This window comes from Corvus hawaiiensis, chromosome 24 (assembly GCF_020740725.1).
Source record: "Corvus hawaiiensis isolate bCorHaw1 chromosome 24, bCorHaw1.pri.cur, whole genome shotgun sequence".
Taxonomy (NCBI): domain Eukaryota; kingdom Metazoa; phylum Chordata; class Aves; order Passeriformes; family Corvidae; genus Corvus; species Corvus hawaiiensis.
The window spans coordinates 5,946,441-5,972,080 of NC_063236.1; the positions used below are offsets into that span (position 1 = coordinate 5,946,441).

The 25,640-nt window shown below is 52.3% G+C and overlaps 1 protein-coding gene across 2 annotated transcripts in view; it reads right to left on the reverse strand.

Annotated features, from left to right (window-relative positions):
* Positions 1–25,640, reverse strand: part of LGR6 (leucine rich repeat containing G protein-coupled receptor 6) — a 151,906-nt gene that overhangs the window by 79,469 nt on the left and 46,797 nt on the right. For both annotated transcript variants that reach the window (XM_048327913.1, XM_048327912.1), the window contains exons 2-3: positions 17,068–17,139; positions 6,158–6,229 (exon numbers count right to left, since the gene is read on the reverse strand). In XM_048327913.1, coding sequence (XP_048183870.1) covers positions 6,158–6,229; positions 17,068–17,139 — 144 coding nt within the window. The remainder of the gene's footprint in view (positions 1–6,157; positions 6,230–17,067; positions 17,140–25,640) is intronic.

Here is a 25,640-nt window from a genome sequence, read left to right on the forward strand (position 1 = left end):
GTGCAGGGCAGTGCAGGGCAGTGCTGGGCAGTGCTGGGCAGTGCTCACAGCCCGGGCTGTGCTAGGCAGTGCTGGGCAGTGCTCACACCCCAGGCAGTGCTGGGCAGTGCTGGGCAGTGCTCACAGCCCGGGCAGTGCTGGGCAGTGGTGGGCAGTGCAGGGCAGTGGTGGGCAGTGCTGGGCAGTGGTGGGCAGTGCAGGGCAGTGCTGGGCAGTGCTGGGCAGTGCTCACAGCCCGGGCTGTGCTGGGCAGTGCTGGGCAGTGCTGGGCAGTGCAGGGCAGTGCTGGGCAGTGGTGGGCAGTGGTGGGCAGTGCAGGGCAGTGCTCACAGCCCGGGCAGTGCAGGCAGGCTGGGCAGCACGGGGTTTGCATGCTCACACAGGCTGGTTGGGGCTTGCTGAGGAATGGAGGGGCAGGGTGGGCCTGCTGCGGGTGTGGGGTCTGCAGCCAAGAGGATGCACCCAGGAATTTTGCCCTCCACGTTCTGGGGTGAGGTTGTGGTTGCACTTGGAATCTTTCCCTGTGGAGTTTGGTGTGGGATTCCTTCTTGGATAGTAAGCACTGCTGTTGCTGCAGCATGTTCAGCCAGGAGTCAGAGCGGGGGCAATCCTGGTTGTGCAGGGCAGCGTTTGGTGAAGGACACCTGTGCAAGGGTGGGATGTCCTGGGGAGCTGTGGCTGCACAAGTCAACCCCATGGCCAGCTGGGATGGATGCTTCCTGGCTGATGGAGCTCCAGCCAGGACACTTGGAGGTGAGAGGCTTCCAGGCAGCTCATGAGGAGGTCTGGAAGGATGGAAAAGTTTCCAGTTTTCCAGATACTCTGATTAAGCAGCATATTCTGCCACCCTGGAAAGCTCCAAGGTTGGGAGAGCATGGGCCAAGGAGCTAATTTTGCAAGGGAAGGAGCTTGCAGAGGGGACAAAAGAGCCTGTGGAGTGGCTTCCAAAGATCCTGGCAATGAAGCTTGTACTGAGGAGCATCAGCCTCTGTGGAGAGGATGTGGGTGCACCCACAGAGCAGAGTCCCCGGGAGAGGTGCACTGCCAGGGTCTCTCTGAAAAGGGATGGACCTGCCAGTGGAGAAAAGCTCTGAGCAGCAGCTGAGCATCCACCCCTGTCAGCCTGCACTTGTCTGAGGGGGCTGAGGGGGCCACATCTTGCCTTGCCCTTGGCTGGCTGCAGGCTCCACGCAGGAAGGTCTCAGCCTATTCCCCTGTGGCATGATGTTCTGTTGTAGTGGGGCAGCTTGGCTCTTCCCTGCTCTCTTCCAAGTCTCCACACACCTGCTTGCCTGGGTGTACCCCTGCATGGTTTCTGCACAGGCCTATCTTCATGGCCACTTTCCAGGTGGTTTTTGTGTAGTGAAGCAGCCACAGGAGGCAGAGCCAAGAATCTGGTCCAGGTTCCAGTTCTGGGATTCACTCTGAGGGCAGGGAGAGGACCATCTGCACAGGCGGGTTTGTGGAGGAATTCCCAGGGTGTTTCCCATCCTTTTTTAAACAAACTAATTCTCTGGAAAGACTAGGAAAGCACCAGGCCCCTTGACAGCCCAAGAAGCATGTGAGAGTTTACTTGTGGACCTGCAGATGATTGCAATTAGCCCTAGGGCTCTAGCACACTAAAATTAAACTAGATGAAAATTGTTTCCATCCTCAGACACCAGCCTGTCTCCCCAGGGGACACCCCTGTCACCAGGGGTAAGATCTCTGATCCTACCGCGGGTCAGCTCCTGGCTGCCCACAGGTTTCAGCTGCTCATGTTCGGGGCAGCCATTCCCAACTACAGCCTGTCAAACCTCAGCCAGCCTGTGACATCTATAAACACAGTGTGTCCTCAATGTCCCTGTCACCATCTACTCCAAAACTTGCTATTCCTTGTCTTCATATATGGACAATATGTATTTCCTTACTTACTGCAGCAGCAGCCTTCCCTGAAGGTTTGTGTCCATCCTCACTCCCCTCTCCAGGTTAAGGGACCTCAGATGACTCAATGTTCCTTTGATTCACCACCAGACCCCTGATCATTCTCACTGGGCTGCAGGAGCCAGTGTTTTATCTCCCCAGCACACCTTGGCTGCAGAAACAAATCCATGTGCAGGACCAGGAGCCCCAGAGGTTGTGCTGGTCCTTGTGGGACAGTTGCCCACCTGGGTGAGGTTTCCCATCCCAGAGGGCTGCAGAGAACAGCCCCGGGATCCCTCCCTGGGGCTGCCAGGCCCCTTGCACAGCATGGAGGGAGCAGCACGGCCCAGGACTATGGACCTGCCAGGGCACACTCACAGCAGCCGCGTGTCCTGCGTGGGCGACACTCATCTCAGAGGGCTCCCAGCAGCCTTGCAGCGTGTCCCCCATGGCAATGGGCTCTGGGTGCAGCAGCGAGGCAGCTCCTGGTGCTCGGTGGGCCCTGCCCTCGACCCGTGACCACGGCGAGCGGGAGGGGAGAAGATCCCCCAGGGAGGGGAAGAGGGAAATGAGAGCGGCAGGGTGGTGTGAGTGGGGTACTCCAGAGGAGCTGAGGGGGCAGGCATCTGTGATTGTCAGCGTGCCAGAGGCTTGGAGTGCCCCTTGTGAGCAGCGGGACCCCTGGGGCCCCCCTTGTGCTGCCCAGGGAGCAGCCGTGCACAGGAGCTGCAGGAGGAGGACATGGGCGGGGGAGCCACATCAGCCACACTCTCTTCTAGCACCCCTGGAACCTCTATCTGAGGTTCCCCACAGGTGAGGATTTGGCATTTCCTCACCCTTCTGCCTGTTGTCATCTGGTTGCCGTGCTGCTGGCCGGTGTCCTGCAGGGCAGGTCCCAGGTGGGACGGTGTGGCCTGGCCAAAGCTTGCCCAGCATCAAGAGGAGCAGAGGTCTCACAGCTGGCATCTCAGTGCAGGTGGGTCCCAGCCCAGCAGCAGCCCTTCACTGGCCAGGGAAGTTCAGTGGAAAGCCTGAAGGGTGGTTTGGCTTCTCTGAGTCTTCTTCTGTCTTGATTTTCAGCAGAGCCAGAATGGTTAAATATAAACTCAGTGCTTTGCCTCTGCCTAAAGTGAGGAGACAGGACTTTCCTCTATGCTCCTGTCTTTTAATACCTGACATCTCAGCATCTCTCTGATGTTTCCTGTCTCATGGGGTCTTCAGATTCCCCTCTCCAGATACCCTCTCTGCTATCTGTGTTGTTTTGGTGGAGATTAAAGTGCAAAGAAAAGCACGTGACTGCAGGAATGGTTACAGCGGCCCTGAGGGAGCAAGGGTTTGGTCAGGATGGGGAGCAGTGCAGTGAGCACCTCATGTCCCATGAAATGCTGTTCTCCCCCAGTGCAGTTGCACAGCAGCCCACAGGACATGGACATAACTGGGGCCAGTCTGGTGCTCCCCAGTTACCCAGCACGCTTCTGTGCACCCTTGTCTCTGCAGTACCCCCAGTGTCCATAACAACAGCATCCTATAAATCACTGCACTTCCCCAGTAGCCCCGAATTCCTCCCAGTCTTTTGGGTTGAAATTTATCTTCTCAGTCTCAGAGCCCCAGGATACAGGGAGATCTTGGTGGAGCCAGCTCAGCAGTGGGTTCTGGCACTCAGCAGGCTTGGATGGGGTACAGAGAGGTGCAGCAAAGGGAAGAAGGGACTGAGTTGTGGCTTGGGAAGAGGGGGAGGGTTTTTGGTCAGTCCCAGGGCACAAGGAGCAGGGTGAGCCAGCCCCATGGTCTCCTCCAGGCTCTGCTCTGCACCCCTGGCCACAACCAGACTCTGAGGGAATACACTTGTTCCCTCTGATTCCTGGAGAGATGGAGCAGATCCTGCTGAGCTGTTGCAGAGCCACCAGCCCCAACCAGGTCACTGCTGTGGTGACCTGAGGAACCTTAATCACAACCTGAAGGAAACACATGGTGGCCTTCACCTGCCTTCTTCAGTACCTTGTGGTTTTCCTCAGTCTTAGGAGAGAAATGAGTGAGAGTCCGCCCCTTGCCAAGAGCCCTTCCGATGTGATTAAGCTCAGTGCTCCTACGATCTGTCCTGGCAACTTTTCTAGACCTGTTCCAGCAATTCCCAGAACCAGTCTATCTCCACCATGTCCCTCGCTGCTGCCCTCACCCTCCCAGTGACAGAGGAATAGGTGGGGGTGAATGGCTGCTTTTCCTGCAGGGTGCAGGGATCTGCCACTGCACTCCCCCAAACACCTCACTCCAGGGGAGCCCACAGAAACACTACAAAAAGGAATCAGAGCATCTCCTATAGTGAGAGCACACAGCAGCACAACACACCCCTGCGGCCAGGCCAGTAAAACCATTGGGGTCTTTGGAAAGGGAAATGCTCCCAGTGACATGGGGTCTGGTAGTGCCCTTGCTTTCAGGAAGCAGGAACTTTGTTAAATAAGAGGTCTATGGCAGGGTCTGGATGGACCAGTCCCTGTAAGCATCCCCTTTCCTCCCCTGACCTCGTGGCTGGGCTAGTGCTCGGCATACCCCCACGGGAAAGGCTGGGGGGGTCAGAGTAAGTGCCAGAGAACAACCAGATCATTAAGATTGGAAAAGCCCTCTGAGATCATTGAGTCCCATCATTAACCTAACACTGCCAGCTCCACCATTAAACCATGTCCCTAAGCAGGCATGTGCTTTAGTTTCAGGCAGGGCTGCAGCCAGAGGGACATGACAGCCCACATGCCACCCGATGTCACCGGGCACAGCCCGGCTGAGAGCAAAGCAGCTCATCCTGCAGCGTGAGGACACCAACTCCGGCTCTCATAAGACAGCCTGGAGCAAGCCTCCCGATGCAACCATTTCCCAGATGGAAATGCCCTGATCCTTCAAGCCTCTCCTGACTCTGGGGTCAGTGGGGAGCGTGTCCCTGCTGGTGCTGCCTGGGGCTGGGTGTCAGTGAGCCCATGTCCTGGGCTCCCACCCTCCCCTTCCCGCTGCAGCTGCCGGGAGCTGCGGGCTCCGGAAGGGAGGCATCGCCCCGGTAACGCTGCATTAGTCCTTACCTGGGCCTGACACAAATAGAATTGATCAAAAGCACCTTTAAAAGCTCCCGTGTCCCCAGAGTAGAAGGCTCCTCTTGTTGAAATTGGGTGGGAGAGCTGCGGTTTTTCCTCAGTTCCTTTGATTTGTTGCCTAATGCAGGGGATGGATAAATCTCTAAGCCCTGAGATTTAGGGCAGGATTCATACTTTACATCTTCAGAAGACGTAGTAAACAGCCTTATACTCTCTAATCCTGGGAGCAGGTTTGTACCTGCTCGCCCTGCATAAACTGGACCAGCTACAACAATTTCACATTGTGGCTGAGTTCAAAACATCCCCTTGGGGATAAAATGTTTATTGCAGAAGATTTTTAAGATGGTTCCTTAGGGAGAAAGGGACTCCCACCTCAAAACCCTGCACAGAGCCTGTGGACTGTCACATGGATACAAAAAGCAGTGTGGCTCCATGCGGCCCATCGGAAGGTGTGACTGCAGGTGCCACAGTAGAGCCAGCTCAGCTGAGCATGGTTTCCAAAGTTTCCAGAGGAACTTTGTCACTTAGACCTTCCCCGCTGGACAGCAGGGGTGGGTGGCCTGCCTGCAATGACCTCTGTTAAGCAGGGTTAGCAGGTCCTAGGCATGGCCTGATGGCTGCAGTGCTCCTGGATCCAGCTGCCTCCATCGCCCCTGAGGTCACACTGTCCAAGGATCCTGCCCTTCCCAGGTCACTCCAGAGCCTTGCACAGGCCTCCTGGGCTGTGAAGAGGTTTGTGGTGAGGACAAGCTGAGCTGGGCAGAGCACAGCCCTTTCCCCAGCACCTTCCAGAATGCAGTACCGGGACCTTTGAGTTGCTCCAACCCAGCTCCAACCCAGCAGCGAAGCAGTTTGGGGTGTGGACACCGCATCTGGGGGACACCACTTGAGGGAGTTTGTTGAGTTTTATATGCAAAATGTGAACCTCTGCAGATTCTTCTGGGGCACGTTGCCACACCGTGTCCTGGGGGGTACCTGCTCACAGTCTGTGGGGTGGGACACAGTTCCCCAGTCACCACGGGGCAGGTTTGCCAGTGTGGGTTTAACATCTGACCCCACACCTCCTCGTAGCTTTGCATCCCCCCAGGATGGCTGCAAGTCCCTGCTCATGGCCAGTGCCAGAGGCTGGGGAGAGGCAGGGACAGGGATTGTTCTGCGGGAAGGAGCAAGTTACTTACAGAATCTTCAGGCTGTAGAGGCCAGAGAAAGCTTCCCCTGGGATCCTGGAGATCTGGTTTCCAGAGAGGCGTCTGCAGTGAGAAGAGGAGCCAGTCATGTGTCAACATCTTTGTGATGACAGTCCCTTGTCTGCAGAGGCTTAACAACTCATGCATCCTGCCACTGTCCCCTGGAGAGGAGGCTGCAGCACCTGAAAGCTGAGCCACAATCCTGAGCTTGGGCAGCTTCTGCACATCATCCTCTCGCACAGCCCGCAGAACAGGCAAAGAAAATCACAACTCCTGCCAGACCTGAATCCAACATTTTCAGCATCCAGAGACACTCGTGGCTCAAAGCCATTTCCTGGATGGACACAGAGGTCCCCACTCCACAGGAATTACAGCACAGGCAGTGACCAGCCTGCAGACCCTGCCCTACGGAGGCCCTGGCAGAAGGAGTGGAGCAGGGGAGAGCTGTCTCTGCCCCTGCATGGCTCTGGGAGGACTGTCCCCAAATCCTGGCTGATGAATGAGGGTGAAGGGATGGGAGAAGAAGACGAAGTGAGGAGCAGCATCACAGTAGAAAATGAGACATATCTGGGACATAGAGCAAAGAGCAGGGGACAACATTCAGGTCTTACTGAAAGAATTTATTAAAGGAAACCCAGGGGATTTGCTGTTGTACAGCATCACCTGATCTTAGAACTCAAATTTTAACCAGGCCCAGAGCAGGCTGGGGCATTAAAAGGTATTTGCATTTTTCCCTGACATTAGAAACTGCATCACTGTTATCATCAGGGCATGTGGTGGAGCCAGGAGTGAAGTTCAGAACTCCTGAGTCTAGGCTTGACCTAGAGGAGAGGTGAATTTTCTCCTTCTCCTCCTGTTTCACCCATGAGGACAGACATGGACCAACTCTCAGCACCCATCAGCCAGAAATCATAAAGACAGGTTCAGCAGCCTGATTGAGACCCTAAACTGCTACTGAATTTGGGCAAGAAACTTGTCTACTTGACTTGGACTGGAATATTGCATCTCCAAAACAGAGATAGTGAACATCATCTGTGACCAGGCTCATCCTCACTCTCACAGAAAGTCCAAAGAGGTTGGGCACAGACGCTGGCAAAGGCATTCATTAAACTTCTGACAACGCTTGTTCCTTTTGAGGCATTTTCCCCGGGAAGGAGGCAGGTGTGGAGGCTGAGCAGTGCAGCCCCGGTGGAAGCGGAGCCCTTGGGAGCCAGGGCTCTGCAGAGCTCACGGAAGGGACCGCGCTGACGGAGGCACAGCAGCCGTGGGTGGGTGCCCGAGCGCTCTCCCGCTCTGTCTCTCCCCTCGGGAATCTGGAGAAAATTGCTCCCGTAATTAGGCCTCTGACAGCATAAACAGCACAGGGTCGTCTCTTTAATGTGTGTGAGCAGGTTGTAACCTGCCTCTCGCAGCTCATGAGCTGCCTGGCAGGCTGGGCTATTTGTCACTTGGGGGCTGTGATTTGGGGTAATTGCTCCTTTTGATTGCCGATTTCCACATGGGAGGGAGTGTTGTCCGGGAGGCTGGAGTGCTTGCCTGGAGGGGAGGTGTTCCTGCACGGCATCCTCAGCCCGCTCCCTGCATCCGTCCTGCCTGGCTGTGTCTGTCCTCACCTCCCCGGAGCTCCGGGCTGCCCCAGCCTCCACTGCCAGCAGCTTACACGTACTCCCGGCTAAATGTGCCTCTCGGCTTCTTTCCTGGCAGCTCCGCGCCTCTCTGTTCACTTTCCTGGGTGTGTTTGAGTGTTTGCCAGGTCCCTTAAATGGATCTGGGACCTCCAGGATCAGCAGGAGAGGAATGTGAAGCTTAAACGGAGCCCAGGCTGGGGCTGCTGGCCTCAGAACAGGGTGGCGGGGAGCTCCAGGTGCGGGTGGGACACATGCAGAGCCAGCTTGTGGCATCTCAGCACCGCGGGTAACACAGAACATAAGGGGGAAAATCACTCTGTGGTGGATGCCCTGGTTTCACTGGGTCCTGGCTCGGGTGAATTTAGAGGTGCCAAGCATCCCCCAGCCCCAGAGAAGGCACCAGGCCTCACTGCTGCTGCTGTGCCCGCCCTCGGCCATGCTGCCCTGAGACTGTGCCTTGTCCCTGGCTCACCTCTGGCCTCTGGCCCTTCTCTCCATACTTTTACCTCCTCCCTGCCACCGAGGCAGCCCAGCTCCTCTCCCCAAGGTTAGAGGTCCATGCCAAGCCAGGAGCAGGCACAAAGGGAGCCACCAAACGCAGCCACTTCTCTGAAGTCGCCTCCCAGGGCAATTGACAGTGTCATTAGGGTCCAAGATGGGCTCTGCTCACTTCTGTGCAGGGACTGGGAGGTGGGACACGTCTGTTTGTGCACACAGCTGAGTTTTCACTTTCCTAGAGGGGTGTGTGGCTGGGACATGCACACAGGGCCTGGAGGTGTGGGGTTTGGAGGTTTGCTGGACCTCCCAGGACAGGTGCTGCATGATGCTGGGAGTGGTAGCCAAGTGCTCCAGGCAAAGGAGCACAGCTGTCCCATCTGCCCGAGAGCAGATCAGGAATGGGTGAGTCTTTTGGGGTGTCCTGTCGAGCAGGAAGGGTGGCCTCTGGAAAGGTGTCATAGAACCACGGAACAGTTTAAGTGGGAAGGGACCTTAAAACTCATCCCATTCCACCTCCTGCCATGGGCAGGGACACCTCCCACTGTCCCAGGCTGCTCCAAGCCCCATCCAACCTGGCCTTGGACACTTCCAGGGATCTGGGGGCAGCCACAGCTTCTCTGGGCACCCTGTGCCAGGGCCTCCCCACCCTCACAGTGTGGAATTCCTTCCCAATATCCAGTCTAACCCTGCCCTCTGGCAGTGGGAAGTCATTCCCTGTGTCCTGTCCCTCCAGGACCTTGTCCCAAGTCCCTCTCCATCTCCCTTGGAGCCCCTGTAGGCACTGAGAGGGGCTCTAAAGTCTCCCTGGAGCCTTCTCCAGGCTGAACATGCCCAGCTTCTCCAGAGCAGAAGGGCTCCAGTTCTTGGAGCATCTTCCTGCCCATCCTTTGCTTTCACACCAGTAACTCCTGTGCCAGTTCATGTAAGAGACCCAAGACATAAAATTCTTCCTGTGTGTGACCCTTCCTCTGTCCATGGTCACCTGGCAGTCTTCCAAGTGCTTGGTTCCTTCTGTCCCTCTCACTCAAACTCTCCAGCAATTCCCCTGCTTGGCAGACAGGCACCCATTGAATACATCTGCAGAATTCAGATCCCACAGGAAATGCAGTGAAATGGTTCCTTCCTTTCTATTTAAAATGGAACAATAACATTTGAAGTGAGGCTGTCAGTGCCACATCCCCTGAGACAGCTCTTGATTTACTCCTTCTGTGGAGGAGACTTGAGCCAATAACCCCACCAAGAAGGACAGAGAGGCACTGCCTTTGCCCTAAGCACAGGGAAGAGGAGCTGTTCTTGCAGGGCTGAATTTCTGGTTCACAGCACATGAGCTCAGCTCTAGGCCTGCTCAGGGCTCTTTTTAGGACAGACTTGATTCAGTGGTGTGTCCTGCTGTGCTGAAGTTTACACTGTGCCATAGGGTTGGGAGAAAGAGAAAGCTCTGGATTTAAAGCGACTGACAGAAGAAGGAGAGAAGGGGCAGGTAGAGGGGAAGGGTGGCAGCTGGGTATGGCTGGCTTGCTTCAGAAAGCTCATGGTGGATTTTAGATTCTGCCACCCCCTCTCCCCTTCCACCACTCCCGTGATTTCTGGGAACATTCCTCCAGGCTTTGATCTGCATTCCCAATACACTCCAAGTTGGAACAAACTCATGGTTTACCACATTATGGTTGCTGCTGTTCAGTTACCACAGGCTCAACCCTCCTGTATCTTGGGCTTCTTGGTCATGCTACAACTTCCATGGCACGCCCAAAGGCTGTGCTGGGCAAGATCGCTCATGTCAGGTGCTCAGGCAGCTCGGTGATGCTCTTATCACTCACATTAGGAGGCAGGAACGTTGCCCATTGGCAGGACAGGACAAACATGTGTGTCCATATCCCATTGAAATTTTCCCCTTGCCAGACTTTTATTGAGCGTGTCGGCTGCCCCTTTGATCTGCTGCTCCGGCTGGTTTCTCAAGCGCTCACACTCTCGAGGCAGAGTGCCCAGACACTCCATGCTCTTGCCTAAACAGTGTCATCACGCCAAGCCTGGGCCTTCCCCTGGGCACACAGGGGACCACAGGCCCCGTGTCATGCCTGAGTTTGTTCTTGTGCTGGTGCAAAACAGGAATGAAGCCAATTAAGTCAACAAGTGAAAACATGGTACATTTGAGAAAAGGGCCAGGCCTGGACTCTTCCTTCTCACACAGGAATCTGCAGCTGGTCCTAGTCTGGTATCTCCTGAAGATGCCTCTAATGTGGTCTTTGCTGTCTCACTCCATCCCTGAGGAGAAGACTGTGCCTGTTTCTAGCTCTGCTCGCTGTACCCCCCTTGAATGCCTGTTCCAACTCGATAGATTGATCGCATTTGTTCTTTTGTTTATGGTCCTCAAGCCAGTTTTCAACCCACATGAATGTTCATATGCAAGCCAGTTTGGGTTCATTTGCCAAGAAATATTAGTAAGACACAGCTCCTTAATGAACAGGACACTGAACACCTTCACTCCATCTCTTTATATTAGAAACTGCAAAGGTTTTCAGTTTGTTCCCTCCAAATCTTCAGAGCAGTTTTGACTTTTGACTCTACTTTTGGTGCTCCACTCAGGGTACCCCAGAACACAGTTAGTCATATGGAAAGCTGTTTTCAGGAAAATTTGGGCCAGCTATCCCAACTAGGAAGGCTTTTTCAGTTGCTGAACACTCTCCCTGGTCTAAATGGAGTAGAAATAGAATGGGAGTCTCTAAATTTTCAAAACATTTTGAATTTGATTTGGGCAGCTGCAATAACTTGGCCTCATTGGTCAGTGCTCATGATAGACAACCTGTTAGAAGCCCTTCTCTCCTGTCCTCACCTGCACCGTAGCCAGCACTGAGGACAGTCCTCACGCCAGGCACAGGGATGACCTTCGGACGGCTTCATCAGAGGAATTATCCTTTGACTCTCTCTGTGCTTTTGCTCACCCGCTGAATTGATGAGCAGCACCATCCTCTGCCAAGGACTGGTGCCAGCCAGGGGGGCAGAAAGTCCTGGATGAACCAGAGATAGTCTCCTTGTTGCCAACGAGTTGTACCCTGGTGCCTTCTCTGCACAGGAGCTGTGCAGAATCCTGGGGGAACCACAGAGGCCAAGAATTCAGAGCTGCGGCTCTTTAGCTATGGCCACCTGGAAAGAGAGGGCTGTGCCAGGCAAGGTGACTACCGGGAGCAGTGATTCTGCCTCCAAACCCCAGCGTGTCAAAGCAAGGTCATGGCCCTACAAGCATTTATGTCTTTATAAGAGACCTCTCCAGCCTGCTGTGCCATGGAAACCCACCAAAGCTGCTGTCTCAGAAGTCCCCTACTCCAGACACGTTATTGCACTGCTCCAGAAACAGCTTCTCACCACGGTGCCAGCACACATGAGCACTGCCCAGAAATGCCAGCACCCCTTCCATGGAAGAGCTGTCACTCCCGAAGGAGTTGTGCCCCACAGCCAGCAACACTGCAGTGCTGCCTCCTACCAGAGCGGCAGTGCCTTGGAGAGAGACCCTGTGCTGGACAACCCTCCCAGAGGGGGATGTTCCAGATGCCTGGGAGCTGATACGGGGGGTGGGGGTGCTCTAAGAGCAGGCAAGGGCACCCAGGAACAGTGCTGGTGCCCCGTGAGCTGTGGTGGCTCCACTGGTCTCTGGACCCGCATGGGAACAGGAGTGAGAAGAGGGTTCCCTCACAGGTGCAAGGGAGAAGAACAGGGCTGCTGCATTCACATTCCCAGCATACATGCCTGCATTTTGTTTCATTTTGCTTTTGTGCTCTTTCTTGGTCCCCCAGCCTGGCAGAGAGGGCCACGGCGGGTCCTGAGCGTGTGGTCCTGAGCCTGCTGCGCCGCCTCGACGGCACTCCCCGTGACGGTGAGTCCCTCTGCCCGTGGGGCCCGAGAAGAGGCAGGTGAAAGAGCCAGTGGCTGGGAAGGGGTCTGATCTTGCCGCTGTGCCCCGAAGCAAGAGGTGAATGGCAATGAACACCTGCCTTTGGCTGCAGTTTCTCCTCTTGGCACCGAGCGCTTGTGCTTGGATTCAAAGCGCGGTAACAAAGCCCTTGCCGGCGAACACATTTCAACATGTTATTATTCCCAGGCCGGCTTTCAAGATCTCTTTCTATTCCTTCTGTACTGATTGCTCTTGTTTCTCTTGGCTCCCAACTCTGGCTTTTCAGGCTTCATTAACTGGAATTTATTAGCAACTTTAAACAATCTTCCTGCTGCCAAAAAGAGAGAAAGAAAAGAAGAAGGAAAAAAAGGAAAGAAACAAAGAGGAGACATACTTAACTCTGGGCTGCTCCCTGCCTGTGTGAGGCCCAGCTCTGAACACCTCTCTCTCTGCAGGATTTCTTTGGAGGGAAAGCCTGGTGAGTGCCTGGGCTGGAACCGTGCCTGCTCACGCAGCCTCTCCTGTCTCTGGAGGTGGAGGGGGCCAGAGGGGGCACAGACCGGTGCATGGCCACTGAGGGCCCCTCTCCCACTGCCTCTTCAAAGGCAGCTGAGTGTGGAGAATCTGGTCTCTGGGCATCCCCTGAGCATGAGAACTAACTGCACTCACAACACCTTCCTGAGCAGCTCACTGTAAAAACAAACGACTAACAGGGCGCACCTGAGGGCCCGCTCTCATTGCTGGACAGGCACTGGCAGGGAAAATAACTTGACCCAGACCACACAGGGAGTGAGCAGGAGCAGCCCCTGTACCCTCATCTGTGCCCTAACCACAGCACCCCCTCGGATGCCCCAGGGGACATGTTTGGTGTCCAGAGCAGAGATGAGCCAGTGCGGAAATGCCCTGTGGGACACAGCCTGGCTGGGTGCTGGGGTGGCTTGGGTGATTGCTCTGCTGTCCTCAGGACCCTCCAGTGCCACCCTGCTCTTGTTTTTCACTCACAGGCCTCCACCCGGTGTGGGTGTGTGCAGAGGACTGAGGTACTCGGGGCTCAAGTGGACCCAGCAACCTGGATTTGCAGGGCTCCACAGCAGTGAAACCAGGCATATTTGTCCTTGTTGTCCATGGGAAATGTGTGCTTCATCCACCCATTTTGAGAGCTGTCTTCCCCCTTCCCATTATTCCTTTTCCTCAGCTGAATCCCAGCTCCACGCACAAGCTAAGCCCTGAGTCCAGCTGATCTCTGACTTCTGTGTAACTTCACTTTCATGAGGAGCCTGAGATGATGCTAAAATAGAGGAACAGAAAGAGGAGGAATTGTGAAAACACCAGCTCTCCTCCACGGGAGCCTGGGCTACTGGGGCTAAATCTGATGAGAGAGAAAACAGAATCAGAGAATCACGGGCGAGAGCAGCGGGGGAGAAGCACGAGGAGGAGCCAGAGGAACCTGGGCTTTCTCTGACTGTTGAAGAAGGAAGGGTTATGGATCAAGGACCAGGGGTGTCAAGAGTTCCTGGGATGTTTCTGAACTTAGATCAAGGTTAAAGTATCCTTAAAATGTAAGAATTTTCATAGGATCTTGAAAAGGAGATTTGAAAATCTGCTTTGAAATTGGCAATTTTTTTGCTGAGGAACCTCTGATTCTTTTCATAAGGTTCAAGCACCTAAGGCACCTTGGCAATAAAGCAAATATAATCTGAAATACCATTTGCTTTTAGGGCTTTACCCAAACTAAAAGGGTAAATGTTAAGAAGTAACCTGAGGATGAAACAATTTTTTCCCTCTCAGGTAAAAAGAAACTTTTGGGATTGACCAAAGTCCCAGAACATCAGTTTTGGTTCACCTTGAACTGAATTTTGTCAATTTTGTCTTTAGTTGCTCCAGCCTGTTACTCACTTGGCTTATCAAGCATGTAATAGGGAACATTAGAGTGTAGATATTAAACTATCAGAGAGCATCCAAAGGAGGGCAATGAAGATGGTGAAGGGCCTTGAGAGGGAGCCGTGTGAGGAGCAGCTGAGGGCGCTTGTTCTGTTCAGCCCCTGGAGAGGAAGACAAGTGGCAGGCACTGATCTGTCTGTGACCAGTGACAGAACCCAAGGGATTGGCCTGATATTGTGTCAGGGGAGGGAATTGGTCACAGCCCCAAGCCTGACAGAGTTCAAAAAGTGTTTGGACAACACCCTTGGGACCAAGATGTGACTCTTGGGGATGGTGCTGTGCAGGGCTGGAAGTTGGACTCGATGACCCTTGTGGGTCCCTTTTAACTCAGGATATTCTGTGACTTTGTGACGCTGTGTGGAAGGCAGACTGGGGCCATAATGCCACCCAAAATCCCTGGGGATGAGAAACCTCCTGAAGGTTTCCATCTAACAAAAGACAGACACTTGCAGCAAGGATGAGCTGCAGCAGAGTCCTCTTCACTGTCAGTACTTCCCTGCCTGGAGGGGGACAGGCAAGAGGGCAGACAGGCAGGTCTTCCTCCTCCCCAGGAGACACTAACACTGGGATACCTGGATCTGGGGTATCTGGATTGTCCCTTACTGCTCAGCAGGGGTTTCTGCTCTTCACTCACTTGGCATGTCCCAGCACGGGCAGTTCTGCCATGGGGATGAAGACAAAGGGCTTGGTCTCATGTGCTACGTGTCACCCTGGCAGACATTGGGAATGGGTCCCAGGTAGATGAAATCAGCAGAGATCTGAGCTGTGAAACCTGAACAAACTTCCCTTGAGGATGTCTAAACAAGCAGGATTTGTTTGCTTGATTCTCATGCGTGTCCTGGCACAGAGGGTGATCCCAGCCTGAATGTCATGGTCCTGATGTAATGTTGTGGGATGAAAATTCGGTAAAGATAGAAATGAAAAGAGCAGGGGAAATGCCGGGCAAGTTGCATTACTGGTCAGTGCCAGCCCTACGAACTCTGTACAAACTGTCCCTGTCTAGCTGTTGTTGTTGAAAGAATCAATTTTAATTCCCCATAACATAAAATCCTTCCTTGCTTGATTTCATATAAATTACTTGATTTCCATAAATAGGATTACTGCCTTACTGCTATCAAATTCACGCTGGCACTTTGCTGTGCATAGATACATGGTGCTGCAGTTTGCATTTCTTCCCCTCAGTGTGATGTTAGTCCTTTCCAAAGGAGGATATGTGGCACTTTGAAACTCTAGTAAAATGTTATCTAACAACTTCCAGTTATTTTTTCAGATTTTCCTCTTTAAATTTTTCCCCTTCTCCTGTTTCATTCATAATTATTTTTGGCTGTGGGAAGCTGGCTCTTTTGGAACCTATGAATATTTATTCATTGCTGGTTGGGGCTGCTCTGTTTGTACATGACGTAACCAGGACACGGTTGCTTGCAGCGAGACAGCTGCTAATTGTACACAGCAGAGTCTGGTCTGTGTGTGAGAAAAGCCTCAGTACCCCCAGTGAAGGTGGTGGGGGTCCACACTTCGACATGGATGTTGACAAAATGAAAAGAGAAAGGCTGCAAGATAGATGTAAAGTGGTGAAGAGCCCACCTTCTGTGGGCAGCTCTGGCTCCAAAGCCAAAACAGGATCAAAACTGCCTCCTTCTCAGCCTGTAAATGCCTGCTGGGGAGGGGGGCTTGGGTGGCTGGGGTCCTTAAACTCTAATGAATTTAACATGCAGACAGATGATGATCAGTTGCAAGATCATTTGAAGTCAAAACCCTATAATATAAAACCATAGAATCATGCAATGATTTGCAGGGACCTTAAAGCCCATCCCATCCCAGCCCCTGCCATGGGCAGGGACACCTTCCACTGTCCCAGGCTGCTCCAAGCCCCGTCCAACCTGTCCTTGGACACTTCCAGGGATGGGGCAGCCACAGCTGCTCTGGGCACCCTGTGCCAGGGCCTCCCCACCCTCACAGGGTGTGAGGGTGATGTCTGTAATTCTGGCATTTTGGAAAATACCATTTTTGAAATGCCAGTGTTGTGCCTTGCGGTGGTGGCAGGATCTGATTCAGAGAAGTGAAAGTGTTTCATTTAGGCAGATTAAGTTGCAGTAACTGTTACACACGCAGTGAGTTTACAACACACATCAAATGCAGCATTAATATTGGTTTTCATGCAACGCAATAACAGTGTTTTGAAGAAACTGTGTTTTCCAACAGAAGCTGTTGTGTTGAGAGTACCAACAGCATGAGAATAACACCTGGAGGTATTTCTCATGGTCAAGTGGAGTAAGACCATACAGGTGCAATTTACTCATGCAGAAATGGTCAACCTCAACATTCTGCCCCCTGGGCTCCCATTTTTGGGGTTCACAAAGGATTCCAGTGGTTTCTTGTGCTGCTGGTTAATTTTCACACTTTCAGAAGTGGGGCCACTCCTTCACTGACACACAGCCACATGCTGATCCCCAGGACTGGGATTGCTGCTGTGTCTGTCTGCTCAGACCTCAGTGCACACTGGTGCATGGTGGGACACCTCAGCCTCTCGGGAAAACTTTTTGGACTTCAGTTTTCCAGGGCCGGTTCCATCTGAACCGCAAAGCGCCCAGGTGTTAACGTGTCTCTGGGCTGCAGGAGGCTGTGAGGGGGACCCTGTCTGCAGAAGGGTGAATGAAGCTCTCTGCTGGCTCTGCTCCAGGGCACAGTGTTGATTTTTGAACAGGAGATTAGGTCCTCTTTTATTTTGGCTTTTGGCACATGCATCATCTCAGCCTGAAGGTGACGACCTCAGCGAAACCCCAAAGCTAGAGCAGCAAAGAAACCCTGTCCCGGCATGCTGTCTGCTCCCACCTCAGCCTGCAGCTGCAGTAACAGCACTGGGGGCTGTGACCAGTGCTGCAGGACCCTCTGCAGCGTCCCCCAGTCCCCCAACCATTCCCTGCCCCCCCCAGCCGTCCCGTACTCACAGCTCCTCCAGGAAGCGCAGGTGTCGGAGCGCGCTGGGCTGCAGCTGGCTGATGTTGTTCATGCTCAGGTCTCTGGCAGGAAGGAAAGACAGAGGTTTCTGATCAGTCACTATGCAGTGGTTTGCACAGAATAAACCTCAGTGCCAGGCTCTGTCCCCTCCCTGCAAACAGCATTTCAGCATTAACATTTGATCACGGCCCAGGCTCTGCCTGCAGAGGGATGGAGAGGAGTCGCCAGAGAGAGCTGGCTCCTTCAGGGTGGTCTGCCTGAGCTTCTCCGAGTTATGAAGCAAGTTAGGACATTTCCCAACAGCACAAGCAGTACTGCTGTCTCACAATTTTTGGAGAGTGAACAGGAAGCCCTGTGACACTGCAATAGGACAGTATGTCCTTGGATCCAAGAGCATCTCTCTGTCACCATGGGCATGCCAGCCCCCACAGGGAGCTGTGGACAGACAGCTGCTTTTGAGGAGACAGCAACCCATGGGAGAAGGGGTACATCCCATTGGACTGGCTTTCTCTACACTGTACAAACTAGAGAGCCACACCAGGACTGAGGGGCAGAGGTTGGCTCTGTGGGTGACAAACTGAGGTTAGGAGGTGGAAGGAACCTGGATGATTGTGCTTGTCTCACTCTGTGCCATCTCCAGCTAAAGGCTCATCTCCCCTGCTCAGGGTCTGATAGGCCCTGCTGGAGGAGGCTGTGCTGGTACCCAAAGGGTCCAGGGTGCTGCTGAGTCTGAAGCCCTTTGCACATTACAGGGTCACTGTGAGCTGCCTGTGCAGAGCTCTCCTCATCCCAGGGCATGAGAGTAGCTGGGTCTGTACTGAGTGATTCAATACACAGGCTGCTGTTCAGAAAAAATAAGGATGTTTCTGGGCTCCAAAGCTGTTCTTGAGGTCCGATACCTGAGAGCTGCAACCCTGCCCTCATGAGCAGCTGAAGGAACTCATGCTGCTTACCCCAACCTAGACCAGGCTGTGGCCAGGTGAGCAAGGGAGCATTGACCTTTAAAACTAAGCTGGGGCTGAATGAAAAGCTGGTGTGGTTAAAAGCAATGGGAATAGATGGGTGTATCCCCTCCTGAGCAAAGCAATCCTGGGCAGTGTCATCTGGGGTGCTGGGGAGCCCCGTGTGAGGCAGAAGGGGCTGTTCTTTGTCATCGTGCACAGACAGGGCCCAGCTCGGCTCTCCAGAGCTCAGGCTAAATAGCAGAGGCAGATGGGTATGATGGGAAAGTGAAGAGAAACAGCAACAAAATAAAGGCAATTTACTTTACTTGTTCCTTCTGTAAATCTCACAGACTTGTGAGCCTAAGGAGGGAGGCTCCCTGTCCTCCCCGTGTCACTGGGAATATCTTGGCATTGGAAGGAGGCTTGTGCCAAGGGCAAGGACAGAAGCATGAAGGAGAAAAGACCCTCAGGAGAACCCAGGAATACAAGAGGGACCTCTCTGAGCTGCTCCATCTGCTCAGAACACCTGAGATCCCACAGGTCACATATCAAATGCTCTGGAGCATCTCAGCTGGCTTTGGGCTCTGGAGAGGAAACTGCTTCACTGAAAAATGAGTTTATTGAAAAATTTACTGAAATGCATTTGTATTCCTCAGTAAAAGAATGCCTGAGTTTTTCTGGTAAAGAGCAGAACACCTGGGGGTATAGGCTTCTGCATTTTGTACCATTTTCCACAAAAACACCCAAACCACCATGTTCTGACCAGCTCTGTTTGGCATTGGTGGAGGCAGGTGACACATCAGGAAGATTGGGAGCTGCCTTTGCATATTCTCTGGAGAGGTGTCCTGTGACAAAATCAGGAGCCCTTCGTGAGCCCTTTCATGAGCCCTTTTGAAAATACTCCTGGCAAAGTTTGTTTTTTTCTTTATAATTTTCTCTTCTCCAAAGAAGTGGTAGAAAACTCTCCAAAAATCTATGAGAATTCAGAATTCTGTTTTCAGGATGAGTGCAAAAAGAAAATTGCCTGCACTGTTCTGTGTGCAATGCTGCATTCTATATTATGGTGATCCCGGGATACAGGGGTTAAAATATTATTTTGTGCTGCTTCTATTTTTATTTTTAAACCCCCAAGGGCAGTTGCTACTTAGCACCCATTAAAACCTCTTTTTTTCCTACATCAAAGTGTCTCCTGTTTGTGTTGTAATGAATCTGTCTGATGTTTTGACATGTTGTGGAACAATGTGAAAATAACGAAAAATAATGTAAAATGAAAGACTGGGAAAGAAAACACTGATCTGAAACATCCAAGATCTCCTCGAAACTGTGGGGCATGTTCCTTAAGTTGCCTTCTGCTGGCAGTGTAGAGAATACTCCTTGCTGGCTGCAGGAAACACCTTCCAAGCCTCCTGGAACTGCCTTTTTTGTGCCCAGGTGCTCCCCGGGCATGGGGGGGACAGTGCCTACCCCACGTCCTGGGTGGGTGGTGGCTGCAGGGATGTGCAGAGCCCGGCATCAGTCCCAGGCAGCATCAGGGCTGTAGGTGGCTGAGGATATGGGAGGTCAAATATCATTTAGAATCACAGAATCACAGAGTGGTTTGGGTTGAAAAGGACCTCAAAGCTCATCCTGTTCCACCCCCTGCCATGGCAGGGACAACTTCCACTATCGCAGGTGGCTCCAAGCCCCGTCCAACCTGGCCTTGGACACTTCTTTCCTCCTGCCCTGATCCAGACATAAAAGGAACAAAATACACTGGTTTCTGAAGAAATCTTCTGAAAGGCAGAGGAGAGATACCATTATCCCCTCACTCTGGCAGCCTTGCAGCTCCACAGCACATGGTTTTTCTTTAAAAGCCCCCCTTCCCTCCCTCTCACCGTCCTGCAGCCCTGGGGCTCCTGGCCACGGGCAGGTCTGAGACAAGGGGCTCTCTCCCACCATCTCTTTGGGCAGTGAAGGAAAATCCAGCCTGTATTTTCAAGGTTGTTACACAGGAAATATTTAGAGTCATTCTATTTAAAACTCACTGATGTTTTGACTGTTTGAACACTCTGGTGGTTTGCAGCCCTGCAAGACTCAGGTGTAACACATCCACACTGACAGCCCTGAAAAGGGGACCCTGAAAGTGCAAATCCTGGCAGTGGTTTGCCAGCTAATGAAGAGCAAGGCAAAGGTTCCAGGGACTCAGTTTTGCCATCAACTCTCCAGCGTGACATCCTGCAGGGATCCCCCACCAGCTCCTCCAGAGCAGGGGACATCACACCCGACTTGGCGTGGTGGAATTCCCAGCCTGGCCTTGGTATGAGGACAGCATGGAATGTGCAAATCGTGTGAAGGAAGAGCAAATTCCTCCAAGGGCTGGAAATAAACTTCCCAAGCACAGCTCTGGACCCGGTGATTTTTCTAGCCACAAAAGTACGAGATGTTTCTGCACAGGCTGTCCATGCTTGTGTGAAAGCTGAGGCACAGGATTCTTGCCTGAAGTGTTGTGGGAGTAAATATTTGACTTATTACTCATGTAAAGGTGTTGTTGACTTGTTGCTGTGTTTTCCCAAGCTCGTGCTTTTCCTCTTAGTAAGGTTTCTTATGCTATGTACATCCCCAGCACATGCAAGGGTGGAAATGCTTCCTGTCAGAGCCATCAGAGAAGCCGTTTATCTCTTCAGGTGTTTGGGGGTGGTTACTTCAGTCAGCCACATTTAGTTAATTTAAAAGGAACCCACGGTATTTGAACCTTGGCGGATTATTTTTTTCTGCAGCATCCAGCAGAAGAAATAGGGATTCATGGACTAAACGGGTTAGGAACTCCTCTGACCTTTCTCAGCTGTGTCAGTGACTTTGACTTTCCAAGCTGGGGCTCTCTTCTGAGTGACAAGCACCCAGGGAAGCCAAACGAGTGCTGGGTCCCTCAGGTCTGTGCACGGCTCCTGTCATTTGCACTGGAGAAACCATTACAAAGGTGAGGTCTGTACCACAGCAGGCAGTACAGAAATGCACAAAGAAAGTGATTCAAATCCCAAAGTCCCTTAAAGTCTAAAAGAAGTTAGAAAGGCAGGAGAAGAAATGGGCTGCTGCAGCTTCACCCAGGTTTGCAGTGTAGGACCTGCAGAGGAACTGTTCAGATTCTTGCCTTTGTGTCCATGACACCTCACAGCAGTGGTGCCATCCCTCTCCTGTCCCAGAGCTCCCCTGTTCCCCCTTCCCCAGTGACTGGCCTGTCTGTCCTCTCTACAAGATATGAAATAAAAGCAGGAATTCTTTTGCTGTCAAATCATCCTTCATGGCTGTGGTCTGGAATGCTGCCAGTAGAGTGAACTACTTTACTACTCCCAAAACTGAAACTCTGCTCTCGTACCACCCTGCTTACCCAAGAAGCAATGTCTTTTAATGTTTCTTGCATTAGGTGTAGAAAATATCTGTGCTTTCAAATGGCACTGCACTGAAGCCATCATGGCTATAATTAGTGTGATTTAACTTTCCCCCCTTCCCCAACTAATTCTAAACATTTATCGTAAGCATTTCTAACTTGTACCTGCAGGAAAACTGAGACACAGTTCATGGAAACTGAGCTCATGTGATTCAGCCTTAGACCTTACAACTCCTCTGGCCCTCGAGGGGTTCCTTAAATTATTTTCTTTGATGTCACCTTCTTTCATGAACAACCTTTGATTATTCACTGATTAGCTGATCTTCCTTACCAAAAAATGAGGTGACACACACACTGTTCTGGGTTCCCTGGTGGGACTGCCTGCCACACTCTCCACCTGTGCTATGAGATGGTGACCACAGAGTTTTAGCTCAGGGATGATAGGAGCTTTAAAGATCAAAGGGGTTTACCTTTGGCTCGGGCAGGCTGTGGTGGTGCTCTCTGAGCCACGGAGCCGTGGATGTCACCGTGGGGAGTGCGCAGCCCCGGGGGGAGAAGGCAGAGAAAGCTCCTGCAGGGCTTTGTGGACGTGCACGCTCTGGGCCAAAGGGGCAGGTTCTTATGCTGCTGTAAGGGGGCTGCACGAAGGGCATCATGCAATACTTGCCCGAGACAGGCCTAAGCAACGTCCCCAGGACGCTCCTCTAGGGACAGCTGGGTTGATGCCTCTCACGAACTCAAGATGTCTAAAAGCTGCCCACAAAACTGGGGAAAGATGAGCCCTGCCCATGAGCCCCAAAGCTCCTGACATGCGTCTTCCCAGGCACAAAGCAAAGTGCTTCCCCAGAGATGCGCTGCAATGGGAATTAATGCAAGCAGAAGTCAACAGACCCAAAGCAACGCAGGCTGAAGCCCCACTAGAGTAACACAACAGGACCTCAGCCAGGAGGGTGTGAGGGTGAAACTGCAGGGATAAGGTTTTGGCTGAGGCCAAGCAGAGAGACCTCAGAGCCAGATGTGCATTTGGCCATAGAAAATTGCACACAGCTGGCAGAGACGCTGTCCTGGGGGACATCACAGGACAGATGTCCTACAGAAACAGCAGCTCCGACCTGTGGCTGGGAGAAGACGCTCCCCAACCACCTCAGTCTACTCCGAAGGGGCAGAAAGTCTGGTCCTTAGCTTCAGCCCCCTGAGGTGCTCTCCATGGGTCCCCCTGCCACTCAGCAGACTGAGAAGCCTGTGTCCTCCTGCCCTCACAGCTGCCTTCAAGAATTTTGTTCTGCAAGGTTTCTGCAAGCTCAGGTTGTTGTTCCTGGACCTTCACAGAGCCTGCAGTGGGTACTCCATGGGCTTCTGGTTTCCCTGCTACCTCAGAGAAATCCAATGCATCTGGCTACAGCTGGAAGTGGTGACAGACATGGCCCAAGTCACTGGACAAGACTTTCAGTGTTTTGGGAAATGGCCCTCTTGCTCCCTGTGTGTAAGGAGGCAAAGTCACCCCAAAGGACATATCTGACTGACATCCTGGTTTGAGCCTACAGGAAGCTACTAAGAATCCCAGATGGTGACTGTCTTCTCAATCCCCAAATTGCTCTGCTAGATGAGTATGTTCATGTTTTTCAAGATGTTCAGGATATTAATGTGCTCTCTTCCCAGCACTGGTTCAACCTAGCTCCTCTCACTTTTGGTGCTGAACATGTGGCTTCCTGGACCATAAAAAACACCTTCCTTACACTCAGGCAGGTGAGCAGAAATTTTTGTGATTGCGAGGAGAAGCTAATGACCTGGTATCCTCTTCATTAATTAGTTGCACAGTTACAGCATTAAGGCCTCTGAGTCCAGCAGTCTGGTTTCTAGGGGGACTGAACAAACCAGACCGAAATTCCCATCCTTATCCTGGAAAGGCCCAACACTAGGCCTGTTCTTGTAAGGCATGAAACACCCCGAAATCACTGAGCGCTGAGCACTGTCTCTGCCTCTCTCCTGGCCACTCTCATTAGCATCCAGTAAAAATGCACAGTTACACCACCAGAAAAGAAGCCCAAAGGCAATAAACGATGGTTTCAGAAATACTTCAGATTATACTAGAATGATTCATAAAGGTTCTCACTATCTCTTTTCCTCTTTATCTTGAAATCTCCTAGGTCACCACAAAATGCCTGAATTGCCTGGGGCAAAGCTGGGTCTGATGATAGAATGGTACCTGGAGCCATAGAACCAGCTGAAATTCTTCCTAAAAGCCTGCAGGTTGAAAACTACACTAAAGGTACTCTCCATAAAGAGACAGAGAAAGGGAAGATAAAGAGATCAAAGCAGTAAGAGCTCATTTGTATCACACCATATCTGGAGGCACCAGCACTGCTTCAATCCCATATCACTGCAATGGGCAAGAGCAGAACGTGTTTCTACTCCCACCTCTCCACGCTTGAAAATAGATCAGTCATCTTAGATCATCCCCCATGTGTAGGCCCTATCCCAGATCTCCACAATATTTCGATAATGAAGTCTCAGCCAAGGCCAGTTTGCCAGGGTGGGATTAAGCCCATTCCTGCACCAGAAGGTCTTTAGAAGCAGGGTCTGTGCAGCGAGAGCTGCGACCCTTAGCAAGCACAGCTCTGATGCCACTCTGGCTACTGCTCCTGCATCTCCTCCCGTCCCTGCCCTGGCTTTGCACCGTGTCAGGTGCCCTCCAGCATGGGAGCAGAAAGGGGCTGAGCAGGGCAGTGATGCGTTTGTGCTCCTGGGAAAGGCTGGTGTGAGAATCAGAAGTAATCACTTTTAGAAACCCTCTGCCAGGTCAGGGCTGTCAGTGGATCCCATCCCACCCCAGGGCCCACAGGGTCTGCCAGGGGAAGAGCAGAGGAGACAGGACAGTGTGAGGTGCAAGCCCAGGGCAGGCAGACAGGCAGGGACTCGGCAGAACAGGCTGCAGCCACATGGAGGAGATAGGGCTCCTCAGCCACTGTGCCACGGGGCAGAAATGACACTTGGGGCAGAACACAAGGGCACTCTTTCCAAACAGGCAAACCGTGAATTTTGTTAAGTGTGTCATAGAATCATGGAATCATAAAATATCCTGAGCTGGAAGGGGCCCACAAAGATTGAGTCAGCTCCCAGCCCTGCACAGGACAGCCCCAACAATCCCACCATGTGCCTGAGAGTGCTGTTCAAACACTTCTTGAACTCATGGAGATTTTTCTCCTGGGCTCTGTCTCCTGTCTGTAGCTGTCCAGGCTCCCGAGAAACACGACAATCCCAGGGGAGCAGATGGCTTGTCTGGCTGGATACAGCTCTGAGGAGCACAATGGGCATTGACATCTTCTGGCCTGCAGGTGTACGAGTGCCGTGCTGCTTTCCGTGCCCACACACACGGAGCTGGAGATGGGGAATCTCACACACCAAACCGAGGGGCAGGCTGATGGAGCCTCCTGCCATTCCCTCTTCCACCTTCCAGACAGAGCAGCCGGTGCAGCAGCCTGCTTTGAGTTGGATGTTGGGCAAGAACCACAATTTTTCTTTTCTGTTACCATTCTGCAAGTTCATGTTTTTGGTGATTCCCATGAAAGAGAAGTCCAGAAATAATTGGTTTGGGTTGATCAAAATAATAACAACCATGTTGTTTTTTCCCCCGCTCCAGTGTTGACATAAAAAAAAATCATCCCAGAAAGAACATTCTAAGCCAAAAGTCATTTGAAAAGAAGAATACTTTCTGTCCAGAAAATGTCCAAGCAGGGCTTCTCAGCCTCTTTAAAACTCCTTTTCCATGTTAGCTTCACTTAAAAGGATTCAGAGTGGGCAAGTGGATGAGCTGGGTCAACCTTAACACTTTCATTAGTGTGAGCACATCAAATCTAAAAGAACTTCTAAACTAAAAAAAAATATTGGGGCATGAATGAGAGCAAGGAACACCATTTTAAAGCAAGAAAAATAAGACTGCAAGTATATGTCCTTTCTTCCCACCATGTCCTTTGGAGCAGCCACAGCCCAGCAACATCCTGACTTTTGGCAACTTAATGGTCTCCACTAGATCCCTGAAAAGAACCTCACATCCCCTTGTGTCCAGAGTGTGGGGTTGTTCCCTGTCCTTCTCCACATCTCTGCTGCATTTCAGGTCCCCACTTGCCAGGCCTTTTGGGGACAAATTCCTCCTGTGTGAGGAGTTATTCTCTTAACACCCAGAACAGCTACCAGGGAAAGGTGAACTCCGGAGCATCTTCCTCTTTGCTGCCCAGCCAAAGCTTTTTGAACAAGA